This window comes from Thalassophryne amazonica, chromosome 17 (assembly GCF_902500255.1).
Source record: "Thalassophryne amazonica chromosome 17, fThaAma1.1, whole genome shotgun sequence".
Classification (NCBI taxonomy): Eukaryota; Metazoa; Chordata; class Actinopteri; order Batrachoidiformes; family Batrachoididae; genus Thalassophryne; species Thalassophryne amazonica.
In genome coordinates this window covers 55952896-55980439 of record NC_047119.1, presented here as the reverse complement: position 1 = coordinate 55980439, position 27544 = coordinate 55952896, and the positions used below count along the sequence as shown (strand labels likewise).

The 27544-nt window shown below is 44.0% G+C and overlaps 1 protein-coding gene across 1 annotated transcript; it reads left to right on the top strand.

Annotated features, from left to right (window-relative positions):
* Window positions 1–8148: 8148 nt before the first annotated feature.
* Window positions 8149–26890, top strand: LOC117529822 (uncharacterized protein YBL113C-like). The gene is made up of 4 exons (XM_034192687.1): window positions 8149–8291; window positions 15646–16682; window positions 23013–23094; window positions 25512–26890. Exons 1-2 carry the CDS (start codon window positions 8261–8263, stop codon window positions 16650–16652), a joined length of 1038 nt encoding a protein of 345 aa, XP_034048578.1. The 5' UTR covers window positions 8149–8260; the 3' UTR covers window positions 16653–16682; window positions 23013–23094; window positions 25512–26890.
* Window positions 26891–27544: the final 654 nt, after the last annotated feature.

Below are 27544 nucleotides of genomic sequence, written 5' to 3'. Positions count from 1 at the left end.
CTGCTCGACTCGTCCTCACCTCTTAAAGCGCGGTGATCAGCACACCTGCACTGAGCTTTACAAAGACATTTTTATACTTTTTTTCCTCCTTTATTTAGAATTCTGAGCTGAGCCTCTCTGTATCTGGTCGTTAAAAACAGCTGATCCTCCGCGACGCGTCAACAACTAACACTATTTTCCACTCAAATGCACCTAAACTCTCTTTCTGAGGACCACATGATGTGAAAACGCAATAAAACTTTCTTACCTGTAAATCTGGTCATGTTTTCTGCATAAATAAATGTTATCCATTCTTTGTGCTCAAACGCCAAAGCAGGGGCGAATCCAGCTGGAATGGGGGCGTGGGGCAAGGATGTACCCCCCCACAACACCCCTAGATTAAAGGTGCAATTTTGAAGCCGTTTTTTACTACAACTAATATTGCTTAAAATAATAATAATTTCGACAAGTAAAATGTTTAGAGAGAATTTAAATGTTAGAAAAATGTTAGAATTTAATAGTTACCTTTATAAACAATGTAGGCTTGAAATTGCAAGTTTTACTGTTACAGTGCTGTCAACAGTTAAATATGAGGTCAAGAAAGAGGTCTTTATTTTACTTTTTATAAAACAAGTATTTATTTTCATTGAAGTCAAGAAAGGGTGACTATAAAGTGAGTTTTGGCAAAACAGGTATCATTGTCATGTTGACGTGGGTTGTTGTCGGCAGCTGGGAAAAGTAACTAAAAAAGTAACTAGTAATCTAACTTAGTTACTTTTACAATTGAGTAATCAGTAAAGTAACTAAGTTACTTTTACAATTGAGTAATCAGTAAAGTAACTAAGTTACTTTTTCAAAGTAACTGTGGCAACACTGGTTACGACATCTGGTCAAAATGTCGTGTGAATAGCACCTTTAGAAATAATCGCTGATATATACGAGGTCTGTCAATAAAGTAACGGTCCTTTTTATTTTTTTCAAAAACTATATGGATTTCATTTATGTTTTTACGTCAGACAAGCTTGAACCCTCGTGCACATGTGTTAGTTTTTCCACGCCTGTCGGTGACGTCATTCGCCTGTGAGCACGCCTTGGGAAGGAGTGGTCCCGCCCCCTCGTCGGATTTTCATTGTCTGGAAATGGCGGAATGAAAAGGACTTTTTTCCATCAGAATTTTTTCAGAAGCTGTTAGAGACTGGCACCTGGAAACCATTCGAAAAATTTATCTGGCTTTCTGTGAAAATTTTACAGGCTTCACAGAGAATAAGGTCTGTTAGTACAGCTTTAAGGACGCTCGGCGCGCCACGCTCCGAGCTGCGATGACGCGGCACAAGCCACCGGACCATTTCTAAACGGATCGCTGTGTGGTGCCGGGACCGTCGTGTGCTCTTTCTCTGGTTATCACAAGAGCTGGACATCAGCCATTTTCCGGCAGATTTCACTTTTAACAAGAGATTTTGTCATGGAAAGCCGCGCGGAGGCTTCGCGCGTCACGACCGATTTGCTTTGGAAGCGAGACAAAGGAACACCTCCGTTTTCACTGATACTTACTGGACTGGACTGGTAAGCATTGAAAGCCAAGATAGACATGTCCAAACTTGTCCTCTGACACGCCGAAACGGAGGTGTTCCTTTGTCTCGCTTCCAAAGCATTCTTCTAGTTCTGTTGCAAAATACAACAGATGGAACATGTCCCTTTTGGGCTACTGTATCAGCGTGGAGGTGTAACATGGCAGCCTCCAGATGGGGGTACACTCAATTATTGATATGATGGGCTCATTCTGAGTTCATGATAATGTACTGATTCCTTGTTGTTGGTATTTATACACTAATGAACAGATGGTTATGTATGCTAGATTTCATTTTTGCTAATAAACGACACTAAATCCTACACACTGTAGCTTTACGTGCACTATATGTTGTGTGTGGGCCGCTGAAGAGGAGGTACAGCTGGCCCACCACCACCAGAGGGCACCCTGCCTGGAGTGCGGGCTCCAGGCACCAGAGGGCGCCGCCGCCTGATGAGAGCAGCCAGGGTGACAGCTGTCACCCATTACTGGACACAGCTGACTTCACTCAGCATGGAGGTATATCAGCAGGACAGCGTCTCCACCTCAGTGCCGAGATATCGTCTTAAGATAGAGGTACAATTCTCTGCTATATCATATTGCCTTTCTGAGCATTGCAGGACAGCTGTCTACTCAAGGATAAGTACTCACCTTCCTGCAGTATTGTGACGTGAGGTGGAGACGGCTTCTCCCCTCTCTGTGTTACTGGGTGCAGCCGCATCCACACCTGTGTGTTTGTTCTCTTGCCAGCAGTACCGGATCCGACGAGCGGAGGCAGTGGCCACCTGGGAATTCGGGACTTGGCGGTTCCAGTACTTCCAGGGTTCGGTGGCAGAGGAAATCTGGGTGGTGCCGGTTCGACTTGGACGGACGTCTCCTACCTTCGAGCCTGCCCACACGACACCAGTGGAATTCGGTTTAATCCCAAATTGTCAATTGTTGTATTGGTTGTGCTCTTTTCACAACAGTAAAACTTGTTATTTACTTTCTCCATTGTCCATTCATTGCGCCCCCTGTTGTGGGTCCGTGTACCTACACTTTCACAACAGGATATCTCGGCCAGCGTCATGGATCCCGAGGGGCGTCAACCGGCTGTTGAACGGCCAATGGAAGAACAGGGCGCGTCGGCGTCTTCGGGAGGGGTAATCGGTGAGTTGCAGCGGATCCTCACCGCTTTCACCACTCGGATCGATTTAATGACCGAGCAGCACGTTCTCCTAAACCGCAGGGTGGAGGCTCTCGCCGCACAAGTGGAAGCGCGCCCTCCGGGCGCCGCTGCGGCTCTCCCTCCCGAGGACCCTGCGCATGATAGTGACGTTCCACTGGTCATTCAACGGTCCCTTCCCCCGTCCCCAGAAGCTTACATAATCCCTCCAGAACCGTACGGAGGCTGTGTGGAGACGTGCGCGGATTTTCTGATGCAGTGTTTGCTCGTCTTCGCACAGCGTCCCGTGATGTACGCGACTGACGCTAGCAAAGTAGCTTATGTAATAAAACTGCTTCGCGGGGAGGCACGCGCTTGGGCTACAGCGCTCTGGGAGCAGAACTCACGGCTCCTTCACACATACGATGGGTTTGTGCGGGAGCTCAGAACAGTGTTCGACCATCCCAATAGAGGAGAGACCGCTTCAACCGCGCTACTGTCTATGAGACAGGGGCGTCGGTGCGCAGCTGCCTATGCAGTCGCCTTCCGCATCGCGGCGGCGAGATCCGGCTGGAATAGCACTGCCCTCCGCGCCGCCTTTGTAAACGGACTGTCACTGGTCCTAAAAGAGCATCTGGTGGCGAAGGACGAACCGCGGGATTTAGATGGGCTCATCGATCTAGTCATACGACTCGACAACCGGTTAGAAGAACGCCGTCGGGAACGAGGCGAAAGGCGTGGCCAGGCACGCGTCGTCCTTCTCCCTTCCGGTTCCGACCGAGCTCCGCCTTCCCCACGCTCCACGGCCCCAGCGCTCCGTGGGGCCACAGCTCCCCCTACTGACGAAGCTAGGGACACGAGTAGGGCAACATTTAGGGCACCAGACGCACAGAGGAGATGGGCCCACGGAGCCTGTTTTGTTTGTGGTGCGATAGAGCACCATATGAGAGACTGCCCCGAGCGGTTCAAATCCAACGCCCCGCCCCTAGAGACTGGGCTAGGGGTGGGCCGAGACATTCACGTGGGACACACCCACATTGCCACACGACTCCCAGTCACGATCCTGTATGAGGATTCAACCCTGAAGGCCCCAGCACTGGTGGACACGGGCTCTGAGGGGAATCTGCTAGACAGTAGATGGGCCAGGGAGATAGGGCTCCCTCTGGTGGCTCTTACCTCGCCTGTGCAGGTTCGGGCACTAGATGGCTCCCTACTCCCACCAATCACGCACAAGACACCTCCAGTAACTCTGGTGGTGTCAGGTAACCACCGGGAGGTGATCGAGTTCTTTGTGACTCAGACCACCTCCCGTGTGGTTTTGGGTTTTCCCTGGATGCTAAAGCACAATCCCCGGATCGATTGGCCGTCCGGGGTAGTGGTTCAGTGGAGCGAAACCTGCCATCGGGAGTGTCTAGGTTCCTCGGTTCCTCCCGGCGCCCAAGCTAAGGAGGAGGTCCGAGTCCCGCCCAATCTGAAGGCGGTGCCGGCGGAGTACCATGACCTCGCTGACGTGTTCAGCAAGGATCTGGCTCTCACGCTTCCTCCCCACCGCCCTTATGATTGTGCCATTGATTTGGTTCCAGGCAGTGAGTTCCCGTCCAGTAGACTGTACAACCTCTCGCGGCCGGAGCGTGAATCAATGGAGACCTACATCCGGGACTCATTAGCTGCCGGGTTGATCCGGAATTCCACCTCTCCGATGGGTGCTGGTTTCTTTTTTGTGGGTAAAAAAGATGGCGGACTTCGTCCATGCATTGATTACAGGGGGTTGAACGAAATTACGGTTCGCAATCGATACCCGTTGCCCTTGTTGGATTCGGTGTTCACCCCCTTGCATGGAGCCAAAATCTTCACCAAGCTTGATCTTAGGAATGCGTATCATTTGGTTCGGATCCGGAAGGGAGACGAATGGAAGACGGCATTTAACACCCCGTTAGGTCACTTTGAGTACCTGGTCATGCCGTTCGGTCTCACTAATGCTCCCGCGACTTTCCAAGCATTGGTAAACGATGTCTTGCGGGACTTCCTGCACCGGTTCGTCTTCGTGTATCTAGACGATATACTCATCTTTTCCCCGGATCCTGAGACTCATGTCCGGCATGTCCGTCAGGTCCTGCAGCGGTTGTTGGAGAACCGCCTGTTTGTGAAGGGCGAGAAGTGTGAATTCCACCGCACTTCTTTGTCCTTCCTGGGGTTTATCATCTCCTCTAACTCCGTCGCCCCTGATCCGGCCAAGGTTGCGGCGGTGAGAGATTGGCCCCAACCTACAAGCCGTAGGAAGCTGCAACAGTTCCTCGGCTTTGCTAATTTCTACAGGAGGTTCATTAAGGGCTACAGTCAGGTAGTTAGCCCCCTGACAGCCCTGACCTCACCAAAAGTCCCCTTCACCTGGTCGGATCGGTGCGAAGCCGCGTTCAAGGAGTTGAAACGGCGCTTTTCGTCTGCACCAGTTCTGGTGCAGCCCGATCCTAGCCGCCAGTTAGTGGTTGAAGTGGATGCCTCGGACTCAGGGATAGGAGCAGTGCTCTCCCAGAGCGGGAAGACCGATAAGGTCCTTCACCCGTGTGCCTATTTTTCTTGCAGGTTGACCCCCGCTGAACGGAACTATGACGTCGGCAATCGGGAACTCCTTGCTGTGAAAGAGGCCCTCGAAGAGTGGAGACATCTGTTGGAGGGAACAGCCGTGCCATTCACGGTTTTCACTGACCATCGGAACCTGGAGTACATCAGGACCGCCAAGCGGCTGAACCCCAGGCAAGCCCGCTGGTCACTGTTCTTTGGCCGTTTTGACTTCCGGATTACCTACCGTCCCGGGACCAAGAATCAAAGGTCGGATGCATTGTCCCGGGTGCACGAAGACGAAGTCAAAACGGAACCGTCGGATCCCCCGGATCCCATCATCCCGGAGTCCGCTATCGTGGCCGCCCTCACCTGGGACGTGGAGAAGACCGTCCGGGAGGCCCTGACCCGTGACCCGGACCCCGGAAACGGACCAAAGAACAGACTATACGTCCCACCAGAGGCTAGGGCTGCAGTCCTGGACTTCTGTCACGGTTCTAAGCTCTCCTGTCACCCAGGGGTGCGAAGGACCGTGACAGTCGTCCGGCAGCGCTTCTGGTGGGCGTCCCTGGAGGCCGACGTCCGGGACTACGTCCAGGCCTGTACCACCTGCGCCAGGGGCAAGGCCGACCACAGAAAGACCTCAGGGCAGCTACAGCCTCTGCCCGTGCCTCATCGCCCCTGGTCCCACATCGGCCTGGACTTTGTCACGGGTCTCCCGCCGTCCCAGGGAAACACCGTCGTCTTCACGATAGTGGACCGTTTCTCCAAGGCGGCCCACTTCGTGGCCCTCCCAAAGCTCCCAACGGCCCAGGAGACAGCGGACCTCCTGGTCCACCACGTCGTCCGTCTGCATGGTATACCATCAGACATCGTCTCCGATCGCGGTCCCCAGTTTACCTCACACGTGTGGAGGAGCTTCTGCCGGGAACTGGGGGCCTCGGTCAGCCTTTCGTCCGGGTACCACCCCCAGACCAATGGGCAAGCAGAGCGGGCCAACCAAGAATTGGAGCAGACACTACGCTGTGTGACAGCCGCGCACCCGACGGCCTGGAGTACCCACCTGGCCTGGATCGAGTACGCTCACAACAGCCAAGTGTCATCAGCCACCGGCCTCTCCCCGTTTGAGGTGTGCTTGGGGTATCAGCCCCCCTTGTTTCCGGTGGTCGAGGGAGAGGTCGGTGTGCCCTCGGTCCAGGCCCACCTACGGAGGTGCCGTCGGGTGTGGCGTGCCGCCCGCTCTGCTTTGTTGAAGGCCCGGACGAGGGCGAAGACACATGCAGACCAGCGGCGGGCCCCGGCCCCCACGTATCGTCCTGGGCAGGAAGTGTGGTTGTCCACCAAGGACATTCCCCTTCAAGTGGACTCCCCCAAGCTCCAAGAACGGTACATCGGCCCCTTCAAGATCCTCAAAGTCATCAATCCCGCCGCAGTGAGGCTTCAGCTTCCGGCCTCGCTGCGGATTCACCCAGTGTTTCATGTCTCCCGGATAAAACCCCATCACACCTCACCCCTCTGCACCCCGGGTCCGGCACCACCTCCTGCCCGGATCATCGACGGGGAACCGGCTTGGACCGTGCGCCGGCTCCTCGATGTCCGTCGAATGGGCCGGGGTCTTCAGTACCTGGTGGACTGGGAGGGGTACGGCCCCGAAGAACGCTCCTGGGTGAAGAGGAGCTTCATCCTGGACCCGGCCCTCCTGGCCGACTTTTACTGTCACCATCCGGGCAAGCCCGGTCGTGCGCCAAGAGGCGCCCGTTGAGGGGGGAGTCCTGTTGTGTGTGGGCCGCTGAAGAGGAGGTACTGCTGGCCCACCACCACCAGAGGGCGCCCTGCCTGGAGTGCGGGCTCCAGGCACCAGAGGGCGCCGCCGCCTGATGAGAGCAGCCAGGGTGACAGCTGTCACCCATTACTGGACACAGCTGACTTCACTCAGCATGGAGGTATATCAGCAGGACAGCGTCTCCACCTCAGTGCCGAGATATCGCCTTAAGATAGAGGTACAATTCTCTGCTATATCATATTGCCTTACTGAGCATTGCAGGACAGCTGTCTACTCAAGGATAAGTACTCACCTTCCTGCAGTATTGTGACGTGAGGTGGAGACGGCTTCTCCCCTCTCTGTGTTACTGGGTGCAGCCGCATCCACACCTGTGTGTTTGTTCTCTTGCCAGCAGTACCGGATCCGACGAGCGGAGGCAGTGGCCACCTGGGAATTCGGGACTTGGCGGTTCCAGTACTTCCAGGGTTCGGTGGCAGAGGAAATCTGGGTGGTGCCGGTTCGACTTGGACGGACGTCTCCTACCTTCGAGCCTGCCCACACGACACCAGTGGAATTCGGTTTAATCCCAAATTGTCAATTGTTGTATTGGTTGTGCTCTTTTCACAACAGTAAAACTTGTTATTTACTTTCTCCATTGTCCGTTCATTGCGCCCCCTGTTGTGGGTCCGTGTACCTACACTTTCACAACACTATACCTAAGTACACTTAGTTACATTGTCTTGTCTATAGTTTTACTAATAAAATATCATTAGCACACTAAGTACAAAGTTAATGTTTGAAAATAGTAAACTTTAATACATTATGTAAATATATTACATGTACTAAAATTAATTATATTTTCCTACCTTTTTTTTTTTTTTACCTGTGTTGTGCTATGTGCTCTACATTGCACACCATTGATTGTCAAGATAGGGCCCCAAGTGTCCTGAAGTAATTACTTCTGTTACCAAACAGATAAAATCTCATTAAATCTCCTGGTTTGTAAAAATGGATTTAAATATGTTGTAATAACAACACAGTTCCTCAGAGGTTATTATTATTTTTTTTTTTTTACTTTGTTGTGTATTTTTCAGTCTGTTCTGACAGAGTCGTAATGTGACTTAGTCATCTTTGGCCTCACCCACTCCAGTCTCTCATATTATCAGTCAGTGACAGTTCAAGGCTGCAGAAACACTACAGCAGAGAGCCGAACAGCACGTCTCAGGAAATCCACTGCAGCCACACAGAGATGTGCATCAGCAAGCAAACGCTCATAACATGTGAGTAACTGACGCAAGAACACAGTCACAGTGCAGGAAGATATTATATCACTCACGTCTGTCTGACTGAAGTAAAAACGTCAACACTCCGTCAACTGTTTCACTAAAGTGTGTTTAACTGGTCAAAACTATTATTGAAATACATTTGTTTTGACAAGATACTACACAAGCAAAGGTGAAATCTAAAAAAAAAAAATCTGATTAATTTATTATCCTTAGAATTTAGTATTATCATTATTTTTTTTTTTTAATTAAATCATCTCTGCCAATGTCCTTTAAGGCTGGATTTAGTTGAAATCATTTCCTGCAATGTGTAAGTAAATAAATAAATAAATGTTTTTTTGGTTTGTTTCCTTTCTCTGTACAAACTCAACAGCTTTGGACAAATCAAATAAAGAAGACAACTTTTACTTGGGGTCATTTGCCAACAAACCTTTTAAGTTTTCATTTCGAAGTAACATGACGTTCTGCCTGAATTATGATGGATGGGAAAAGTGTTCATTACTTTGTTAATGTTTGAGCTTCAGCTGAGATGTTATTTCCTCCTCCGTAATTCAGTTACACAACACTTGTGTTATAAAGACAAATCATATTTGAACCACGTTTGATTTTCTACTATATATATATATATATATATATATATATATATATATATATATATATATTCAATCTTTCAAACTAAAACAGTTTTGAAGTAATTATGAATAAGTGGATAATAATCAATAATCTACTATTTTTAGAGATACATACAGTAGGGTTCAGAATAATAGTAGTGCTATGTGACTAAAAAGATTAATCCAGGTTTTGAGTATATTTCTTATTGTTACATGGGAAACAAGGTACCAGTAGATTCAGTAGATTCTCACAAATCCAACAAGACCAAGCATTCATGATATGCACAGTCTTAAGGCTATGAAATTGGGCTATTAGTAAAAAAAAGTAGAAAAGCGGTGTTCACAATAATAGTAGTGTGGCATTCAGTCAGTGAGTTTGTCAGTTTTGTGGAACAAACAGGTGTGAATCAGGTGTCCCCTATTTAAGGATGAAGCCAGCACCTGTTGAACATGCTTTTCTCTTTGAAAGTCTGAGGAAAATGGGACGTTCAAGACATTGTTCAGAAGAACAGCGTAGTTTGATTAAAAAGTTGATTGGAGAGGGGAAAACTTATACGCAGGTGCAAAAAATTATAGGCTGTTCATCTACAATGATCTCCAATGCTTTAAAATGGACAAAAAAAAAAAAAACAGACACGCATGGAAGAAAATGGAAAACAACCATCAAAATGGATAGAAGAATAACTAGAATGGCAAAGGCTCACCCATTGATCAGCTCCAGGATGATCAAAGACAGTCTGGAGTTACCTGTAAGTGCTGTGACAGTTAGAAGACGCTTGTGTGAAGCTAATTTATTTGCAAGAATCCCCCGCAAAGTCCCTCTGTTAAATAAAAGACATGTGCAGAAGAGGTTACAATTTGCCAAAGAACACATCAACTGGCCTAAAGAGAAATGGAGGAATAGTTTGTGGACTGATGACAGTAAAATTGTTCTTTTTGGGTCCAAGGGCCGCAGACAGTTTGTGAGATGACCCCCAAACTCTGAATTCAAGCCACAATTCACAGTGAAGACAGTGAAGCATGGTGGTGCAAGCATCATGATATGGGCATGTTTCTCCTACTATGGTGTTGGGCCTATATATCGCATACCAGATATCATGGATCAGTTTGGATATGTCAAAATACTTAAAGAGGTCATGTTGCCTTATGCTGAAGAGGACATGCCCTTGAAATGGGTGTTTCAACAAGACAATGACCTCAAGCACACTAGTAAATGAGCAAAATCATGGTTCCAAACCAACAAAATTAATGCCTCGCAGATGTGAAGAAATCATGAGAAACTGTGGTTATACAACTAAATACTAGTTTAGTGATTCACAGGATTGCTTTTCTACTTTTTTTTTACTAATAGCCCAATTTTATAGCCTTAAGAGTGTGCATATCATGAATGCTTGGTCTTGTTGGATTTGTGAGAATCTACTGAATCTCCTGGTACCTTGTTTCCCATGTAACAATAAGAAATATACTCAAATACTAAGTTTGTTTGTTTTAGGCTGTAAAGGGTGAGCTACTTACAGGTCCTTGCCCATGAATACAAGTTGTCACCGTGTCAAAAAAGAACTTTGATTTATGCTTGTTTTTGTTGATCAAATCAGAGTAGTAGGCCCACTTTGTAGCCATTAGTTCATGCTTATAGTCTAAGACAGCATCACAGCACGTGAGGTGGAATACTTCTAGTTTTGAACTATACCATTTTTGTTCTTCAGTTGTTCAACAGTCCGGGGTCTCCGTTGTCGTATTTTGCGCTTCATAATGCACCACACATTTTCAATGGGTGACAGGTCTGGACTGCAGGCAGGCTAGTCTAGTACCTGCACTCTTTTACTATGAAGCCACGTTGTTGTAACACGTGCAGAATGTGGCTTGGCATTGTCTTGCTGAAATAAGCATGGACGTCCCTGTAAAAGACATTGCCTGGATGGCAGCATGTGTTGCTCCAAAACCTCGATGTACCTTTCAGCATTGATGGTACCAAGTAAGTTGCCAATGCCATGGGCACTAACACACCCCCATACCATCACAGATGTTGGCTTTTGAATGTAGCGCTGGTAACAATCTGGATGGTCTTTTTCCTCTTTTGTCTGGATGACACGACATCCATGATTTCCAAAAAACAATTTGAAATGTGGACTCATCAGACCACAGCACCCTTTTCCCCTTTCTGTCGGTCCATTTCAAATGAGCTCGGGCGCAGAGAAGGCGGCAGAATTTCTAGATGTTGTTGATGTATGGCTTTGCATGGAGTTTTAACTTGTACTTGTAGATGTAGTGACAAACTGTGTTAACTGACAATGGTTTTCTGAAGTGTTCCTGAGCCCACGCGGTAAGATCCTTTACACAATGATGTTGGTTTTTAATGCAGTGCTGCCTGAAGGATCGAAGGTCACGGGCATTCAGTGTTTATTTTCTGCCTTGCTGCTTTCTTGTAGAAAGTTCTCAAGATTCTCTGAATCTTCTGATTATATTATGGACTGTAGATGATGGAATCCCTAAATTCCTTGCAACTGAACGTTGAGAAACATTGTTCTTAAACTGCTGGACTATTATTTCATGCAGATGTTCACAAAGTGGTGATCCTCGCCCCATCTTTGCTTGTAAACGGTTGAGCCTTTGGGATGCTCCTTTTATACCCCATCATGACACTCACAATTAGTGTCCTCAGTTCCCAAATGATTATTGAGTGTTGTTAGAAGGAAAGGTGATGTAACATAGTGGTAAACATACCACTGCCCAGCTTTTTTGAAACATGTTGCAGGCATGCACTTCAATATGAGCAAATATTTGCACAAAAACAATAAGGTTTATCAGTTTGAACATTAAATATCTTGTATTTTTGGTGTATTCAATTGAATACAGGTTGAAGAGGATTTGCAAATCATTGTATTCTGTTTTTATTTATATTTCACACAACGACCCAACTTCAGTGGAACTGGGGTTGTAATCATTGAATCAAGGCAACTGTGTTTTGGGGGAACATGGTTTTATAGGCAGAGCAATCATGTTGAGTGTAGATATGAGTCTGGCTCTGAGTTCAATCATAGTTGAAGAGTTGATATATCGCCACAATGATAAATAAGGTTCTTGTTCCGTTAAACACAGCAGCGAAACTGTAAACTTAATAAGTGAGTGATCAGAGATCACTGACGCAAGAGGCAAGATGTCAATATCTGTCACAGCAATACCACAAATGAGGACCAAATCCAGGGTATTTCCACTAATGTGTGTCAAACCCAGAATGCATTGCTGGAATCATAATACATTCACAATGTCCATAAATCATTTGCAGAGGAGGTCAGAAGGCTTATTTATATGAATGATGAAGTCACCGACAATCAGAATGTTATCTGCACAGATTGACAAATTAGAGATGAAAGTAACATGGCTGATTTTTTATTCTTGTGACCTTGGCTATACATAGTGTCATGGGCAGAGCAGAGAATCAGATGATTAAACAAATTATATTTTTGACCCCCTACAGCTTAGAAAGTAAACCCAGATTTATAAATTATGGCAACACCCCGCCTTGCGTTGTATCACGAGGGACATGACTAAATGTGTACACCAGTGGGAAGGCCTCATTTATGGGGAGGACAGCAGTAGGTTTAAGCCAGGCTTCGCATAAACCAGTCATATCTAAGTGGTGATCCATAATTAGATTGTTAATCAACACTGATTTTGAGGAGTGATCGTATGTTAATGAGAACCAAACTAAGGACCTCAGTGAGGTTGGCAATTGGACTGTTGGGATTGGGGGGTGGTTCCAGAGTTGTATATATATATATATATATATATATATATATATATATATATAAATACCTTGAAGTAGGTTTAAGTTTAAGAAATTCCATGTGGGTTGTAGGCAGTAGACACAAAGTATTTGATATTGTAGGAACAGCCAGCGGGCCATCCTCAATTTTAACATCATCCAGTGTAGTAATGGGTATTATTATCACTTTACTGAGGCATTGCTAGGCTGGTACCGTAGAGTTATGTCGGCGTTACCTAAAATGTTAAAATGTTTTGGAGTGGTCTGCCCAATCTCCAGACCTAAATCCAACTGAGAACTTGTGGGGTGACATCAAAAAATCTGTTTCTGAAGCAAAACCAAGAAATGTGAATGAATGGCGGAATGTTGTTAAAGAATCTTGGAGTGGAATAACAGCTGAAAGGTGCCACAAGTTGGTTGACTCCATGCCTCGTAGATGTGAAGAAATCATGAAAAATTGTGGTTATACAACTAAATACTAGTTTTGTGATTCACAGGATTGCTAAAAAAGCAGTTTGAACATAATAGTTTTGAGTTTGTAGCATCAACAGCAGATGCTACTATTATTGTGAACACCCCCCTTTCTACTTTTTTTTTTTTTTACTAATAGCCCAATTTCATAGCCTTAAGAGTGTGCATATCATGAATGCTTGGTCTTGTTGGATTTGTGAGAATCTACTGGTACCTTGTTTCCCATGTAACAGTAAGGAATACGTATACTCAAAACCTGGATTAATCTTTTTAGTCACATAGCACTACTATTATTCTGAACACTACTGTACCTACATGTGATTTCTTAGTTTTTTTAAATTTTAATAAATTTGTAAAAATCTCAAAACACTTTTTTCACATTGTCCTTATGGGGTATTGTGTGTAGAATTCTGAGAGAAAATATGAATTTCATGCATTTTGGAATAAGGTTGTAACATAAAATATGGATAAAGGGAAATGCTGTGAATACTTTCTGGATGCATCGTAGGAGTTAAGAACGTTAATGGCTGTAACTGGAGAAACAGTGCATACGGTATACACAAGATGCCACACAACAATGAGGGAAGATAGTGACACATCCTCTGTAATGTATAAGTAATTTTTTTTTTCTTTAAGTTCTTCCAATCATAAACTAGTAACATGATTTTTTTCAGATGTCACTTTGACAGAGTGACTTCTTCTTCAGTTTAACACTGATTATAAAACCTGGCATCCTGTACTGTTTTTGCTTTTGTCACTGAGATGCTACTGATGATTTTCGCGAGGACTTATGAAGATCAATGTTATAACTGGTTTGTAAAAAACATGTTTTTGACTATTTCTGTTGAAAGCAGAGGTAGAAATTGGTCCTGTCCCCTACAGATCAAATTGCGGTCCATTTGCTTTCAGTTGAGTGTCGCACCTTAAAGCCATGCTGTAGTTTCACAAGTGAATGCTTTTTTTTTTTTTAACAGAGAAAGCAGTGCCAATGTTGCCACCAACCTTTTTGGGAAATGAACTGGCCATTCATGATTGCTCCTGTGTTTCAAAGTTTTCTTGAGCAAGACTCTGAATCCCAAATGGGTCCTGACCCCAATCCTGAGAAAACTAGACATCGGGGCAAGTATTCCGTTATCATCTTAGTGCTGTGTTTGATACCGTAAATCATCATATATGCTCGATAGGCTGGAGAATGTTTTTGGGATTACTGGAAGTGCCCTTGTGTGGTTCACGTCATACCTCTCCAGTCGTTCTCAGTGTGTTTTGCGTAATAATACTACCTCTAACCTTAATGACATGAAATTCAGGGGGTCCACAGGGATCCGTTTTAGGCCCCCTGGTTTTCTCCCTTGATGTAGCGCTCCTTGGACATATACTGCAGTGTTTTGGGATTGCCTTTTGTTGTTATGATGATACTCAGTTGTACATGCCGATAACTGCGGTAAATTTCATTCCCATAAAATCTCTGGAGGACTGCCTTGCATTAGTGCGAGGCTGGATGTCTAGTAACTTTCTACTTTTAAACTCTGATAAGACTCAAATGATGGTTCTTGGTCCAGTGAGACATCAGCCTCAATTTGACCAGCTGGCACTCAGTCTGGGTTCATGTGTCATACATCATACGGACAAAGTGAGGAACCTTGGGGTAATTTTTGATCCCATGTTGTCCTTTGACCTCCATATTAGGGATATTACCAGGACTGCTTTTTTCCATCTGTGAAATACAACGAGGATTCACCCCATCCTATCTATCGCTGACGCTGAGACCCTGATTCATGCTTTTGTTTCTTCTAGATTGGATTATTGTAATGTCCTACTTTACAGCAATCCAGCATTAGGGGTCTCCAGCTGGTTCAGAATGCTGCTGCCAGACTTTTGACACAAAGCAGAAGGTTTGAACATATTACACCCATTCTGGCATCTATGCACTGGCTTTCTGTCTCTGTAAGAGCAGATTTTAAGGTCTTGCTGCTAACCTATAGACCTGTTCATAGACAGGCGCCTTCTTACATGGCCGATTTGGTGAAACCCTACATACTGGCCTGGGTTTTGCAGTTGCAGGATGCAGGTCAAAGAGCCTTCTCTTATCGTGCACCCGCTGTATGGAACAGTCTACCTACGGCCGTGAGGCAGTCAGATTCTGTGGACATTGTTAAGTCAAGACTAAAAACTTATTTTTATTCCCTTTCTTATGAATAGCTTTTATTTATTTTTTTTATCTGTTTTATTCTTTTACTTGTGTCTTTTAATTGTGTATCTGAATGTTTTAATTTACTTACACAACTCTTTTGTGTGAGGCACCTTGAGGCATCTTTTGCTGTGATTTGGCGTTTACAAATTGAATAAATTGAATTGAAATCAAAAATCATAAAAGCTCATCAACACACCAAAAGTAGTCAGAACAAGCACAAGCATGAAGATACAATAAGAAAACTTTTGTTTGTTCATCTTCACAGATTCTTTTCTGTCTGTGGATGTCACATTAAATGAATTTAAATTTCAGGGCTGCTGTGCTGCTGTGCCATATCAGACCAGGCATCCAACATGTCAGAGACAACATCAACAAAAACATCAACCTCCTCAAAAGAAAACACACCCACTCTTCCTCACAAAACTACAGCGTCCACTGGGATTACTTCAACCGCATCAACGGGTCCATTAATCACTGAACCCGTCACAAGATCAATGCAGACCACCACTGGTACTAGTGAAGCCATGACCCTTCCTAGGAGCACCATCAGCAATGAAATGATTTCGCCAGATACATCATCAACAAACATCTCCTCAACAATTTCATCTACTACACCTTTGTTTACAACGACTGAAGGTCAGAATTTGACTGGGACTGAAGAAACATCCTTACATGGGACAATGTCGACCACTGGCACCACCACAACTGACTCCATGACCAACGCCATCAGTACCTCCACGACCAATGCCATTGGTACCTCCACGACCAACACCATCGGTACCTCCACAACCAATGCCACCAGTACACCCACGACCAAAGATACCCATACCTCCATGACCAACACCATCAGTCCCTCCACGACCAATGCCATTGGTACCTCCATGACCAACACCATCGGTACCTCCACAACCAATGCCACCAGTACACCCACGACCAAAGATACCCATACCTCCACGACCAACACCATCAGTCCCTCCACGACCAATGCCATTGGTACCTCCATGACCAACACCATCTGTACCTCCACAACCAATGCCACCAGTACACCCACGACCAAAGCCACCCGTACCTCCACGACCAACACCATCGGTACCTTCACGACCAATGCCATCAGTACCTCCACGACCAACGCCATTGGTACCTCCACGACCAACGCCATCGGTACCTCCACGACCAATGCCATCAGTACCTCCACGACCAACAGCATTGGTACATCCACGACCAACACCATTGGTACCTCCACAACTCCAGCTGCTGAGACTGTAAAGACTATTACAACTGCTGGTACAAGTCTAACAACAGTTCCGCCACATCACTAGAGAAATTAAAGAACAACACACTGAGTCCAGGTACAATGCAAACAACAAACAAACAAACAAACAAACCTTTTGGTGTTGCACTCCAGCTATTTGCAATCATAAAAGAGTAAAAATGGGCTTATTTATTCATAACAGAACAATATACCAGCAAACTAGGAGCACTAAGAGAGAACATATCATATTTTCCAGTGTATAAGTGCTATTTGTACTAGTTTAAGTGTGATGTATTGAAATAACCTGCAGTGATTACTAATAACATTAATTCTAATAACTATAGCTATAACTATATATCATGGTTCTAGCTAGAACCATTTTAGTGCTGGATAAATTACGTGATTGTGGCTCATAGCCGGGGTGCAGGGGCCCCTGGCGGGGGTCAAGGGAGCAGGGCCCCCTGAAGCTATCGGGTTTTGTACCTCTTAAAGTTATTGGGAAGCCCTATTTTAACCAATTTTGAGTGGGTTTCGATGCATTAAAAGCAAGAATAACAAACAAAAAAAATGACATTTACGTTGTAATGTTTGAAATACCAAAGTTCTTTTAAAATGTTTCTGTCAAAGTCTAAGTCGGTGGTGTCCAAACTATTCCAGAAAGGGCAAGAGGGTGCAGGAAACCTGCACCCTCTCGGCCCTCACCCTCATGTTTTCATCCCTATTGCCATAAATCATCAAAACGCATAACTTCGGCACACACACATTTCCCCAAAGTGCGTGTCTAGAAACACCAGTCTTGCTGCAGAAAAGAGTTGTATGAATCTCTGAAACCTCGTTCTTCTACTGTGTAGTGATTTTATAGCCTCCAGGACCGCCACACGGCGAACGTCCTCACTACAGTCCAACTTTAGAAATCTACATCTCTTGTCGGGTTTACTCATTAATGTGCTCAAAATCAAAATATCTCATCAATAAACTTACACAGGGAGGTTTTAATACAAAAAGAAGCTCCCCTCCCCTCCACAACTCCAACACCTACTCATGATCACAAAGTGCACATGATCACAGTCTCCCGATGACATCGGTCAGGACTCAGCACTTACACATCAGCTGACCTCTGACCTCCTTAGACTCTGAACCGACGTGCAGTTAATATGTGAACAAACAGCTGCACGCTTCTTTCTTTGCTCTGATATCCAGTTTTCTGCAGCTGGAGTGAAACCTGACAACTTGATTGCTTTTGTTCCATCTACTGATCACATGACCTGCTAGAAAAAGCTTAGGGCCCCTTCACACATAACACGAAAGATGCAGAAACTGGAAGAAAATCCGTGAACCAAACATGAAATAGGGACCACGAAACATCCCACCCGCTGTCGTGAGGGATGCACAGTCACACAGGTGTACACGACACACCAGCGATGGTTTTGTGCACGATCATGTGTGTGCAAAAACACAGTGCGAGCAGCTGGAATGTGTTGCACCACATCGCGCCTCTGCTGTGGAGACCATTCGGAAGATTCAGACGGCTTTCGGTGGCTTTTCAGTCGTGTGACTATCCGAGAAATTGTGGAAGAGGTGGGCATGTCACAACATGTCCTGTGAGACTTCAACATGGAGGCGCTTTTGCTCCGTCAGCAGTTTCGTGCCGAAGAATTTCGCTGCAACTCTTTTCATGGCCAATTCTTCTGTCACAGTGGAATGTGACAAAAAAGTGCTGATGTCCATCTCTTCCACAATTTCTCGGATAGTCACATGACGGTCCCGCATCACCACAGCGTTCACTATGGAAATGATCTGGTCTTTTCAGCATGTTGATGGCCGACCGGAGTGCATCTCGCTCTCCACCGTTGTGCGGACGTCTTTAAACCGATTGTACCGCTCCTTAATCTGTGTGATGCCTATAGGATCGTCACCGAAAGCCGTCTGAATAATCTGAATGGTTTCCACCTGGCTGTCGCCCAGTTTCTGGCAAAATTTGATGCAGTCGCGTTGCTCCAGTCGTTCCGCCATTTTCCTTGCAAAGAGAATCTGACGAGAGACTCCACCCATCCTCACACGAATGATGCTTACAAGCAAATGATGCAATCGACAGGAGTGAAAAAATTCACGCATGTGCACGAAGGTTCAAGGTTGGCACATGCAAGCACACGTGATTCAAATCCATCAGGTTTTTTGCAAAAAATAAAAAGGTCAGATACTTTTCTAACAGACCTCATGTATATATGTATAAAACAATAAAAACCACATACTATTAAAAACACCCCATTTCATTGAATCCCTCTTATCGAGTGGACAATACAAGTATGAACCATCTGTTCCTCTGTAGATGACCCTTGGTCACAGACATACAGTCATGACATGACATGAATGAAGCAGTGCGCTCTCATCATGTCCACATCTGCTGCCGCAACACGTGTGCGATACACACACGGCATATGTGTTGCGGGGGGTGGGGGGGCGCAACACACGCACGATACACACGCATCACACGTGTTGAAGGGGGGCCAATACTATGGCACGCCACATGTGTGTTGCTTTGCAAAGCTACACTTGTGAGGGCACTTAGGCAAATTTCACATTCAGCTCAAAAGTGGCCGTCTGCTCACTATTTTTGTGCTAACAGCACGAATGGCCACACATTTCCTAAGTGCTGTGCGAGTGGTACTGGATGTTTGTGTATGACACCTGGAATTTGGCCGACACCTGCCACAAGAGGGATTAAATGGAGTCTCATTGGGCACACTCTGTCTTTGGGTTGCTGGTTTGCACGAATAGTTGTAGTGACAGGTGTACAATGCGTTAGAGGCAGCTCTGATTTTTCATGAATGGCATGCAATTCCTCCTTCGTGTGTTAGTGGACTTCAATCATGTTATGTATGAACGGCCCTTAGTGTGACACACAGAGAGACACGGATATCGTTTCTGTACCCAAAGATGGATTTTTCCAAAACGTATCCTCACTATGGACAGCTCAAGGTAAAAGGTACAAAATCATTACTGATCATGTTCGCACCGGGTGCAGCTGGAGGGACACGTCATTGCCCTCTTTTAGGCCCATTTCTTTGTGTGAATCCAAACATTAATAGTTTTCAACACCCTGCTTAGAGTGTCGCTCTCATTGGACCGACATCTCTAGTATTTTGGAATTGTGGGATAGCTCGCACCCACAGATTGAGCTCACCGGACTACTTTCGCCACCCTGCTCAGCGTGACACAGAATGTGTCTCTTCCCAGATGGATCTCTTTTAGTGCAGCTTCTTGTTCTGACTTTAACTCAAAGTTAACACCCAAGTCTTTCATCACAAACTGTAAACAATAATCAAAACATTCCAATCCTATCTTTCTGAACTCTTCTACATCAAACTCCATCGTGTCAGTGTTTACAATGTTCATAGTCTTTAGGTTTCTTAAATATTTATTACAGCACTGTTAAAACGTCAGTTATCTTTATAATTTTATTATTGGTAAATTTTAGAATTAATTTAGATGAGATATACTCATTATCTCACAGGAATATATCACAATTATCTGGGAACTACTTTTTGCACAGAAATTCATCAAGCACATCGGCCGCGGGCACGTACTAATACAGAATACCCAGAAACTGGAAAGTTGTTGGGCCATAACGAGCGTGTCCACTTTTAGCTTGTCATAAGCTAAGCTAGTGGCGCTGTGAAAGTGTGAGTTTTCAATTCTGAGTTTTGAATCTTTTTATTTTTGTCACTTGTCTTCCTACTGTACTTAGTTTTACATTTTTAATTCTTCTCTTGACGAGAAGTTTATTTTATTTAATAAACCTCAAGTTTACTATAATGTCCAGAGTAGAAGTCAGGTTTTATTTTTTTACTAGTTTGGGAGGTCCTGCAATTTATACTCCGGTGCAACTTATATACTCCCCCCCCCCACGCCCCCCCAGAATAAATAAATAAATAAAAAAACAAATAACTAACTAACTTAAATAAATAAATTAAGAAAATGGCACATTTGATATTAATAATATATAATAAAATACACTCAACAAAAATATAAACGCAACACTTTTGGTTTTGCTCCCATTTTGTATGAGATGAACTCAAAGATCTAAAACTTTTTCCACATACACAATATCACCATTTCCCTCAAATATTGTCCACAAACCAGTCTAAATCTGTGATAGTGAGCACTTCTCCTTTGCTGAGATAATCCATCCCACCTCACAGGTGTGCCATATCAAGATGCTGATTAGACACCATGATTAGTGCACAGGTGTGCCTTAGACTGCCCACAATAAAAGGCCACTCTGAAAGGTGCAGTTTTATCACACAGCACAATGCCACAGATGTCGCAAGATTTGAGGGAGCGTGCAATTGGCATGCTGACAGCAGCAATGTCAACCAGAGCTGTTGCTCGTGTATTGAATGTTCATTTCTCTACGATAAGCCGTCTCCAAAGTCGTTTCAGAGAATTTGGCAGTACATCCAACCAGCCTCACAACCGCAGACCACGTGTAACCACACCAGCCCAGGACCTCCACATCCAGCATGTTCACCTCCAAGATCGTCTGAGACCAGCCACTCGGACAGCTGCTGAAACAATCGGTTTGCATAACCAAAGAATTTCTGCACAAACTGTCAGAAACCATCTCAGGGAAGCTCATCTGCATGCTCGTCGTCCTCATCGGTGTCTCGACCTGACTCCAGTTTGTCGTCGTAACCGACTTGAGTGTGCAAATGCTCACATTCGCTGGCGTTTGGCACGTTGGAGAGGTGTTCTCTTCACGGATGATGCGAAGGAGATGTGTTGCACTGCATGAGGCAAATGGTGGTCACACCAGATACTGACTGGTATCCCCCCCCCCCAATAAAACAAAACTGCACCTTTCAGAGTGGCCTTTTATTGTGGGCAGTCTAAGGCACACCTGTGCACTAATCATGGTGTCTAATCAGCATCTTGATATGGCACACCTGTGAGGTGGGATGGATTATCTCAGCAAAGGAAAGTGCTCACTATCACAGATTTCGACTGGTTTGTGGACAATATTTGAGGGAAATGGTGATATTGTGTATGTGGAAAAAGTTTTAGATCTTTGAGTTCATCTCATACAAAATGGGAGCAAAACCAAAAGTGTTGCGTTTATATTTTTGTTGAGTATATATAATGACTATTTTTATCTGACTTTCCTTGAATGAAAACACTAATCAAAATAAACTCAGAATAAAATGATAAATGACAATAATAAAAACTGCAACAATCAGAGCAGATCATATAGAAAAAAGTGCAACTTATACTCAGGTACATCTCATGTATGACTTTTCCTGTTCAAGAGGCAATTTATACACTCTTAGGCATAAAATGTTGAATTTAATTGATAAAGTTAAGGTAACTTTTTCTACATAACATTGTTAATTAAGTGCAAACATTATTGCAACATTGCAACATTGTCATTGACATTAATTAAATCAAATGAAACATTATTACTTAAATTCCAATATTGTGTTGCACTTAACTGACAAAGTTATGTGGAAACAGTTACCTTAACTTTATCAATTAAATTCAACATTTTATTTCTTAGAGTGATTTAGCCTGTGGATCTTTGTGTCAAGGGACAGTTCAGAAGAACCTCCTACCACAGTTCCTTCAGTCAAAAAGTCTGCAAGTCACTGCAGGATGCTGATATCATGAAGTGAAAGTGTTTAATCATGGAGGTGTACGTTCTTGCGATCGTCTTGGTCTGTGTATGTAACTGTGTGTGCACTCGTAAAATGTGCTCTGCAGGGACTTCAATGGATCCCACTCCAACAAGAGTTAAATAAACTCTATAACAGAGTGAAATCACCACTATCGTCTTGTCAAATCAAGTTTTTCAGCTGCAGTAAGAGTCATTCACAGCATGATGGAGTTAATTTAACACTGTGATAGAGTTTATTTAACTGTTTGGAGTGGGATCAAATGTAGTGTTTATTTTGCTCTGCAAAACTGACTGTATATGTATGTTATTAAGATATCTTCAGAATGCCAAATCCAGTTTTGATCAAACTTGGCAGGTTGTACTTATGTCGCGTTTCGGTGAAGAGGTGATAACCGGGTTTTGTTTTCACTAGGGTGTGTGTGTGTGTCTGTGTGTGACTGTGGACAGGATAACTCAAAAATGGCAAGATGGATTAACTTCAAACTTGGTGGGAATATTGGAAAGTTATTTGTGGTTGATTGGTATGAATGACCTCAAAATTAAGTTTCACAGAATAATTTTTCAGCACTTGAATGTATAATTACACATTTTGCCGTTGCTGTTTCTTCGACAACACTTCAGTGTTTTTTTAAGCTCAACATAAAAGAAATTATAATAATGAAGAAACAAAAAAGTTCCTATTATAGTTTTCAAAACAAATATTTTTACAAAGAAAAGATAATTTTTTTAAATGATTTTCTGTGTTTGTCTCCACAGGAGGAACTGCAGCCATTGTGCTTTTTTCCATTATATTTTTAATCCTAATTGCAGTCCTGAGTTATAAAGCTTACAAAAACAAGTAAGTTCAACGCTGGACAACATTTCACTCAAAACTTGCCAAATGTCTTGTGTCACTATACAATACACGGCTGTGCACTGAAATGCCTGAAAAAAATACTGTAACCAGAGCACCACAAACCTCTGCCAACACTAGTTTCTCATTCCACAAATTTTACCTTGGAAAAAAAAAATTCAAGGTCAAAGTCCTGTGAGAAGTGATTTTTCATAAGCTAAAGTAGATGTGATCAAATGTCAGGAGTATAAATGTAGTTAATGCACTTGATTCAAAGTTTTTTGTGGTGTCATCAGGTTTTTTTTTTACTGTTTCTGAAATCTTTTTCTGATAATTTTCACAGAACATTGCTTATCTCTGCTATGCACAATTTGCCATTTGCTTTTGCCACTTGGTTTCCTTCCTACTGATAACAGGAAGACAAACTGGCATAAAATTGGAACCTCCATCCAATTTTGGTGGTGTACATAAACCTGTAATAGAAAAATGAGTATTTGAGGCACTTTTGATTGAGATATAATGCAAAATGTACATCAAATGGGTTTTTCAATATTAAATTCAAATGTTCACAAAATCCACAATCTGGATTAGATCCAGATCAAACTTTGTCAGGCGATATGGGGTGCCAATCTGCACTTCACTTTCAAATATAATAGTGATTGGGGCACGCTGGATTAAGATATAATGTAAAATATACATTAAATGGGGTTTTCGATGTTAAATTTAAATGGCCATAAAATCTTTAATCTAGATCAGATCCGAATCAAACTTTGTCAGGCTACCATCCTACATAACACTCTCAAATACTGAAGAAATTTGATCTTTTTTGACTGTATGAATTTTTGAAAATTCAATGTTAAAAATAGTGAATTTTCCAATTTCCAAGATTTTTCCTGATTTTGACCTTTGACCCACAACCTTGCAAATTGAATCAGTTCTTCCCTATCAGGATATAAATCTTCAGTAAAAACGTCGTAATGATATATGAAAAATTGTGGGCTCCAGGGCTGTTCAGAAACAAACAGACAAACAAACAAACGGGTGGAAACATAACCTCCTCCAACTTTGTTGGCAGAGGTAATAACCATAAATAAGCTCCATGTCGTTATACTCTGATAAAAAAAATGTTGTGCGGGCACCCAAGAATAAATCAGATTACTGCTTTTCCTGGGTCAGATCATCCATCTTAATATGGCCACACCCACATCTGGGTCGACATAGCTCAGCAGACCACGATGTTGTACTAGCGTAGCTCAATGTTGGACGATGGTCCAGTGGCTGACTATAGGACGTAGCTCAGCTGGTGCCTGCATTTTAGCATGAATGTTGAGGATTTTAAGTATGTTGAATTTTTTTTTTCCCATCAAACATCAAAGTTGCTCGACTAATGTGGACTTAGCTCCCATAGAGTCTGGTGGACCTCTGCGCTGGTTGACATTAATTCACTTTTCACTCTCCCTTGGAAAACATCAGGATAATCATCAGAGGGTCAGTGTCATAACTCAGCCAGCAGGGGAAGACTTTTCTGTCATCTTCTCACTGAAACTTATGAAAAATCTGATTTACAGCCAACATGTGAATACAGCATGACTTTATACAATTATAAACTTTTGATTTCGGTGTACCCGTGATTATGCGTACCTGGTCAGGATGGGGTTCACCGAGGCCTTGGCCGCATAATCACGGGTACACCGAAATCAAAAGTCTATAACTGCTTTATTATATGGTAAACAAGAAAATTGCGAGTTTGTCAAACATAGAAAAACTGAAAAATCAATCTCAAGTTTCAACTCTTTATTATTACTGTCATACTGCACCAACTGACATCCCATCAATCGACTAGAGATGCCCGTTAAGTCCGTGACGAAGAGTCATCAGGCTTGTTTTCTTATAAAGTTCGCCATTTGCCTGTCTAGCTTCCGCGTAAAATCGACCGAGGGTTGGCTCAGGTTGGCTGCTGACTGTGTATTTCTGCGGGTGTTCTTCGCATCTTTTTCGTGTAAAATTTGTGTTAAGTCAATGTCGCTAACAGATGCAAACCTGTCTTCTGCCATCTTGTCAAGAAACTGACAGCCAAAGTAGGCATTGTATCGCGTTATCTGATTGGTCATTATCGATAGAAGGCGTCGCTCGATTAGCTAGCGCTACGCTGCACGCGGGGTGTATTCATTTCGCAGTCAACTCGGCATGTGGTACAGCTCAGAAAGTGGCAAATGGGTCAATCAGAAGTTGGCAAAATCCCATACCATATAATAATCCCATTTGCATTCTCTGTTGAAAGACTGTTTAAAACTGGCAGAGTGACTGAAAACCTCAAAAAGCTTAAAGATGCACAGATTGAATATTAGCAACTAATCTGATTTCTTCCCCATTCTTTCTATTTTTTTTAATCTCTTTCTTTTCTCTTTGTGTTTTCACTCCAGCCATAAACAGTATGAACATCTACTGGACTATAACGACTTCAGCGTGACAGCCAACTTCCCCAACCCTGTGTATAATCCTTGACATGTGGTCCTCCAGAACGAGGACGTCCAGCCTCACTGTTTGATTGTATGAGATTGTGAAATGCAGGAAGGACATTTCTCTTTTGTACAAACGGCTCAAGTAGTGAAAGAAATCATTTTCACATTTTTTTGAGGTATGGTGACTGAGAAATGTATCTGAGCACCGCTAACCTAAAAATAGTCCGCTAACTGAAGAATTTACTGTGATAACGTTAAACTGAGAAACTGCTAAAACATTTAGCAGATGCTACCGCTAACTGCAAACTTTTATCATGTGAATTTAGCTTTAGCTGCTAAAAACAAGAAAAATTAAACAGCTGAAATTTTAATATGTTGAAGCGTAAACATGAAGATTTCCCAACAAATGTTTAGCGTGCAGAGATCAGATGATGATCAAGATGTACGTAAATAACTACATTTCTACACAGTACAGAAAGTATCAAATGAATAAGCAGTATTAACAAATAATAAAAAAAAAAACCGTGTACAATAATTTTTATAATCTGGAGCTATATCTTCTTGAGGTGATGCTTATTGGCTTTGCAACAGGAACAAATGTATGATTTTAGGGATTAGAAATGTTTTTGGCCATAAAATGTGACCATAAAATTTACTGACAGCAGCAACGGTGATTCTGGATACATCACAACGAACCATAAATCGATAAAGTGGAGCGCAGGCATGATGAAAGAAGCCCAAACATGCTCCTATCGCTAAGTCTGAACCAGTTAAGCTAACAGGCTAACCTTGGTTCAGATGTTTATTAAATCATATTTTAGGGACTGTGCGGTGGTTCTCATAAGGACTTGCTTTGTTGTACACATTAAAAATTATAAGCCACTTATTTTCTCAGTAGTTGTGCATTAACATGATGCAACAGATCAGGTTACAGATAGTTGCTAAAAGAGCTAATGCTATTAGCGTTTCACTCAGTGTGAAAATTGCAGCAGGGACAACTTAGATGATCTGTTAGGACATTTGTCCACAACAACAAGATGGATTATTCCAGGTGTTTGTAATAAAATACTTCAACACAACAGCTAGCCATAGCAATAAACAGACACACACTGAGTGTCAGGACTGGTTGACCTGCTGTCACTCAATGTGACCACACCCCCAATTATACATACGTTTAGGGACTTAATTTTACTCACATTCACAGTGATGTCGGGGTACTGCCATGCAACGCGTCAACTACACACGGCCAAGGTCGCAGCGGTGAGAGACTGGCCCCAACCTACAAGCCGTAGGAAGCTGCAACAGTTCCTCGGCTTCGCAAATTTCTACAGGACGTTCATTAAGGGGTATAATCAGGTAGTTAGCCCCCTGACGGCCCTGACCTCACCAAAAGTTCCCTTCACCTGGTCGGATCGGCGCGAAGCCGCGTTTAGGGAGTTGAAACGCCGGTTCTCGACTGCACCGGTCTTGGTGCAGCCCGATCCTGGTCGCCAGTTTGTGGTTGAAGTGGACGCCTCTGACTCAGGGATAGGAGCCGTGCTATCCCAGAGTGGAGAAACCGATAAGGTTCTTCACCCGTGTGCCTATTTTTCCCGCAGGTTGACCCCAGCAGAGCGGAACTATGACGTGGGCAATCGAGAGCTCCTTGCGGTGAAAGAGGCCCTTGAGGAGTGGAGACACCTGCTGGAGGGAGCGTCAGTGCCTTTCACGGTTTTCACTGACCACCGGAACCTGGAGTATATCAGGACCGCCAAGCGACTGAACCCCAGGCAAGCCCGCTGGTCACTGTTTTTCGGACGTTTTGACTTCCGGATCACCTACCGCCCCGGGACCAAAAACCAAAGATCGGATGCCCTGTCCCGGGTGCATGAACAGGAAGTCAAGACCGAGCTGTCGGATCCACCGGAACCCATCCTCCCGGAGTCCACTATCGTGGCTGCTCTGACCTGGGACATGGAGAAGACCGTCCGGGAGGCCCTGGCACGGAGCCCGGA

Excerpts from the sequence above, each read along its gene's own strand:
- LOC117529822 (XM_034192687.1), top strand. The coding sequence starts at position 8,261 with ATGTGCATCAGCAAGCAAACGCTCATAACAT. Across the intron at positions 8,292-15,645 it reads CAAGCAAACGCTCATAACAT|GGCTGCTGTGCTGCTGTGCC; the intron begins GTGAGTAACTGA and ends TTTAAATTTCAG.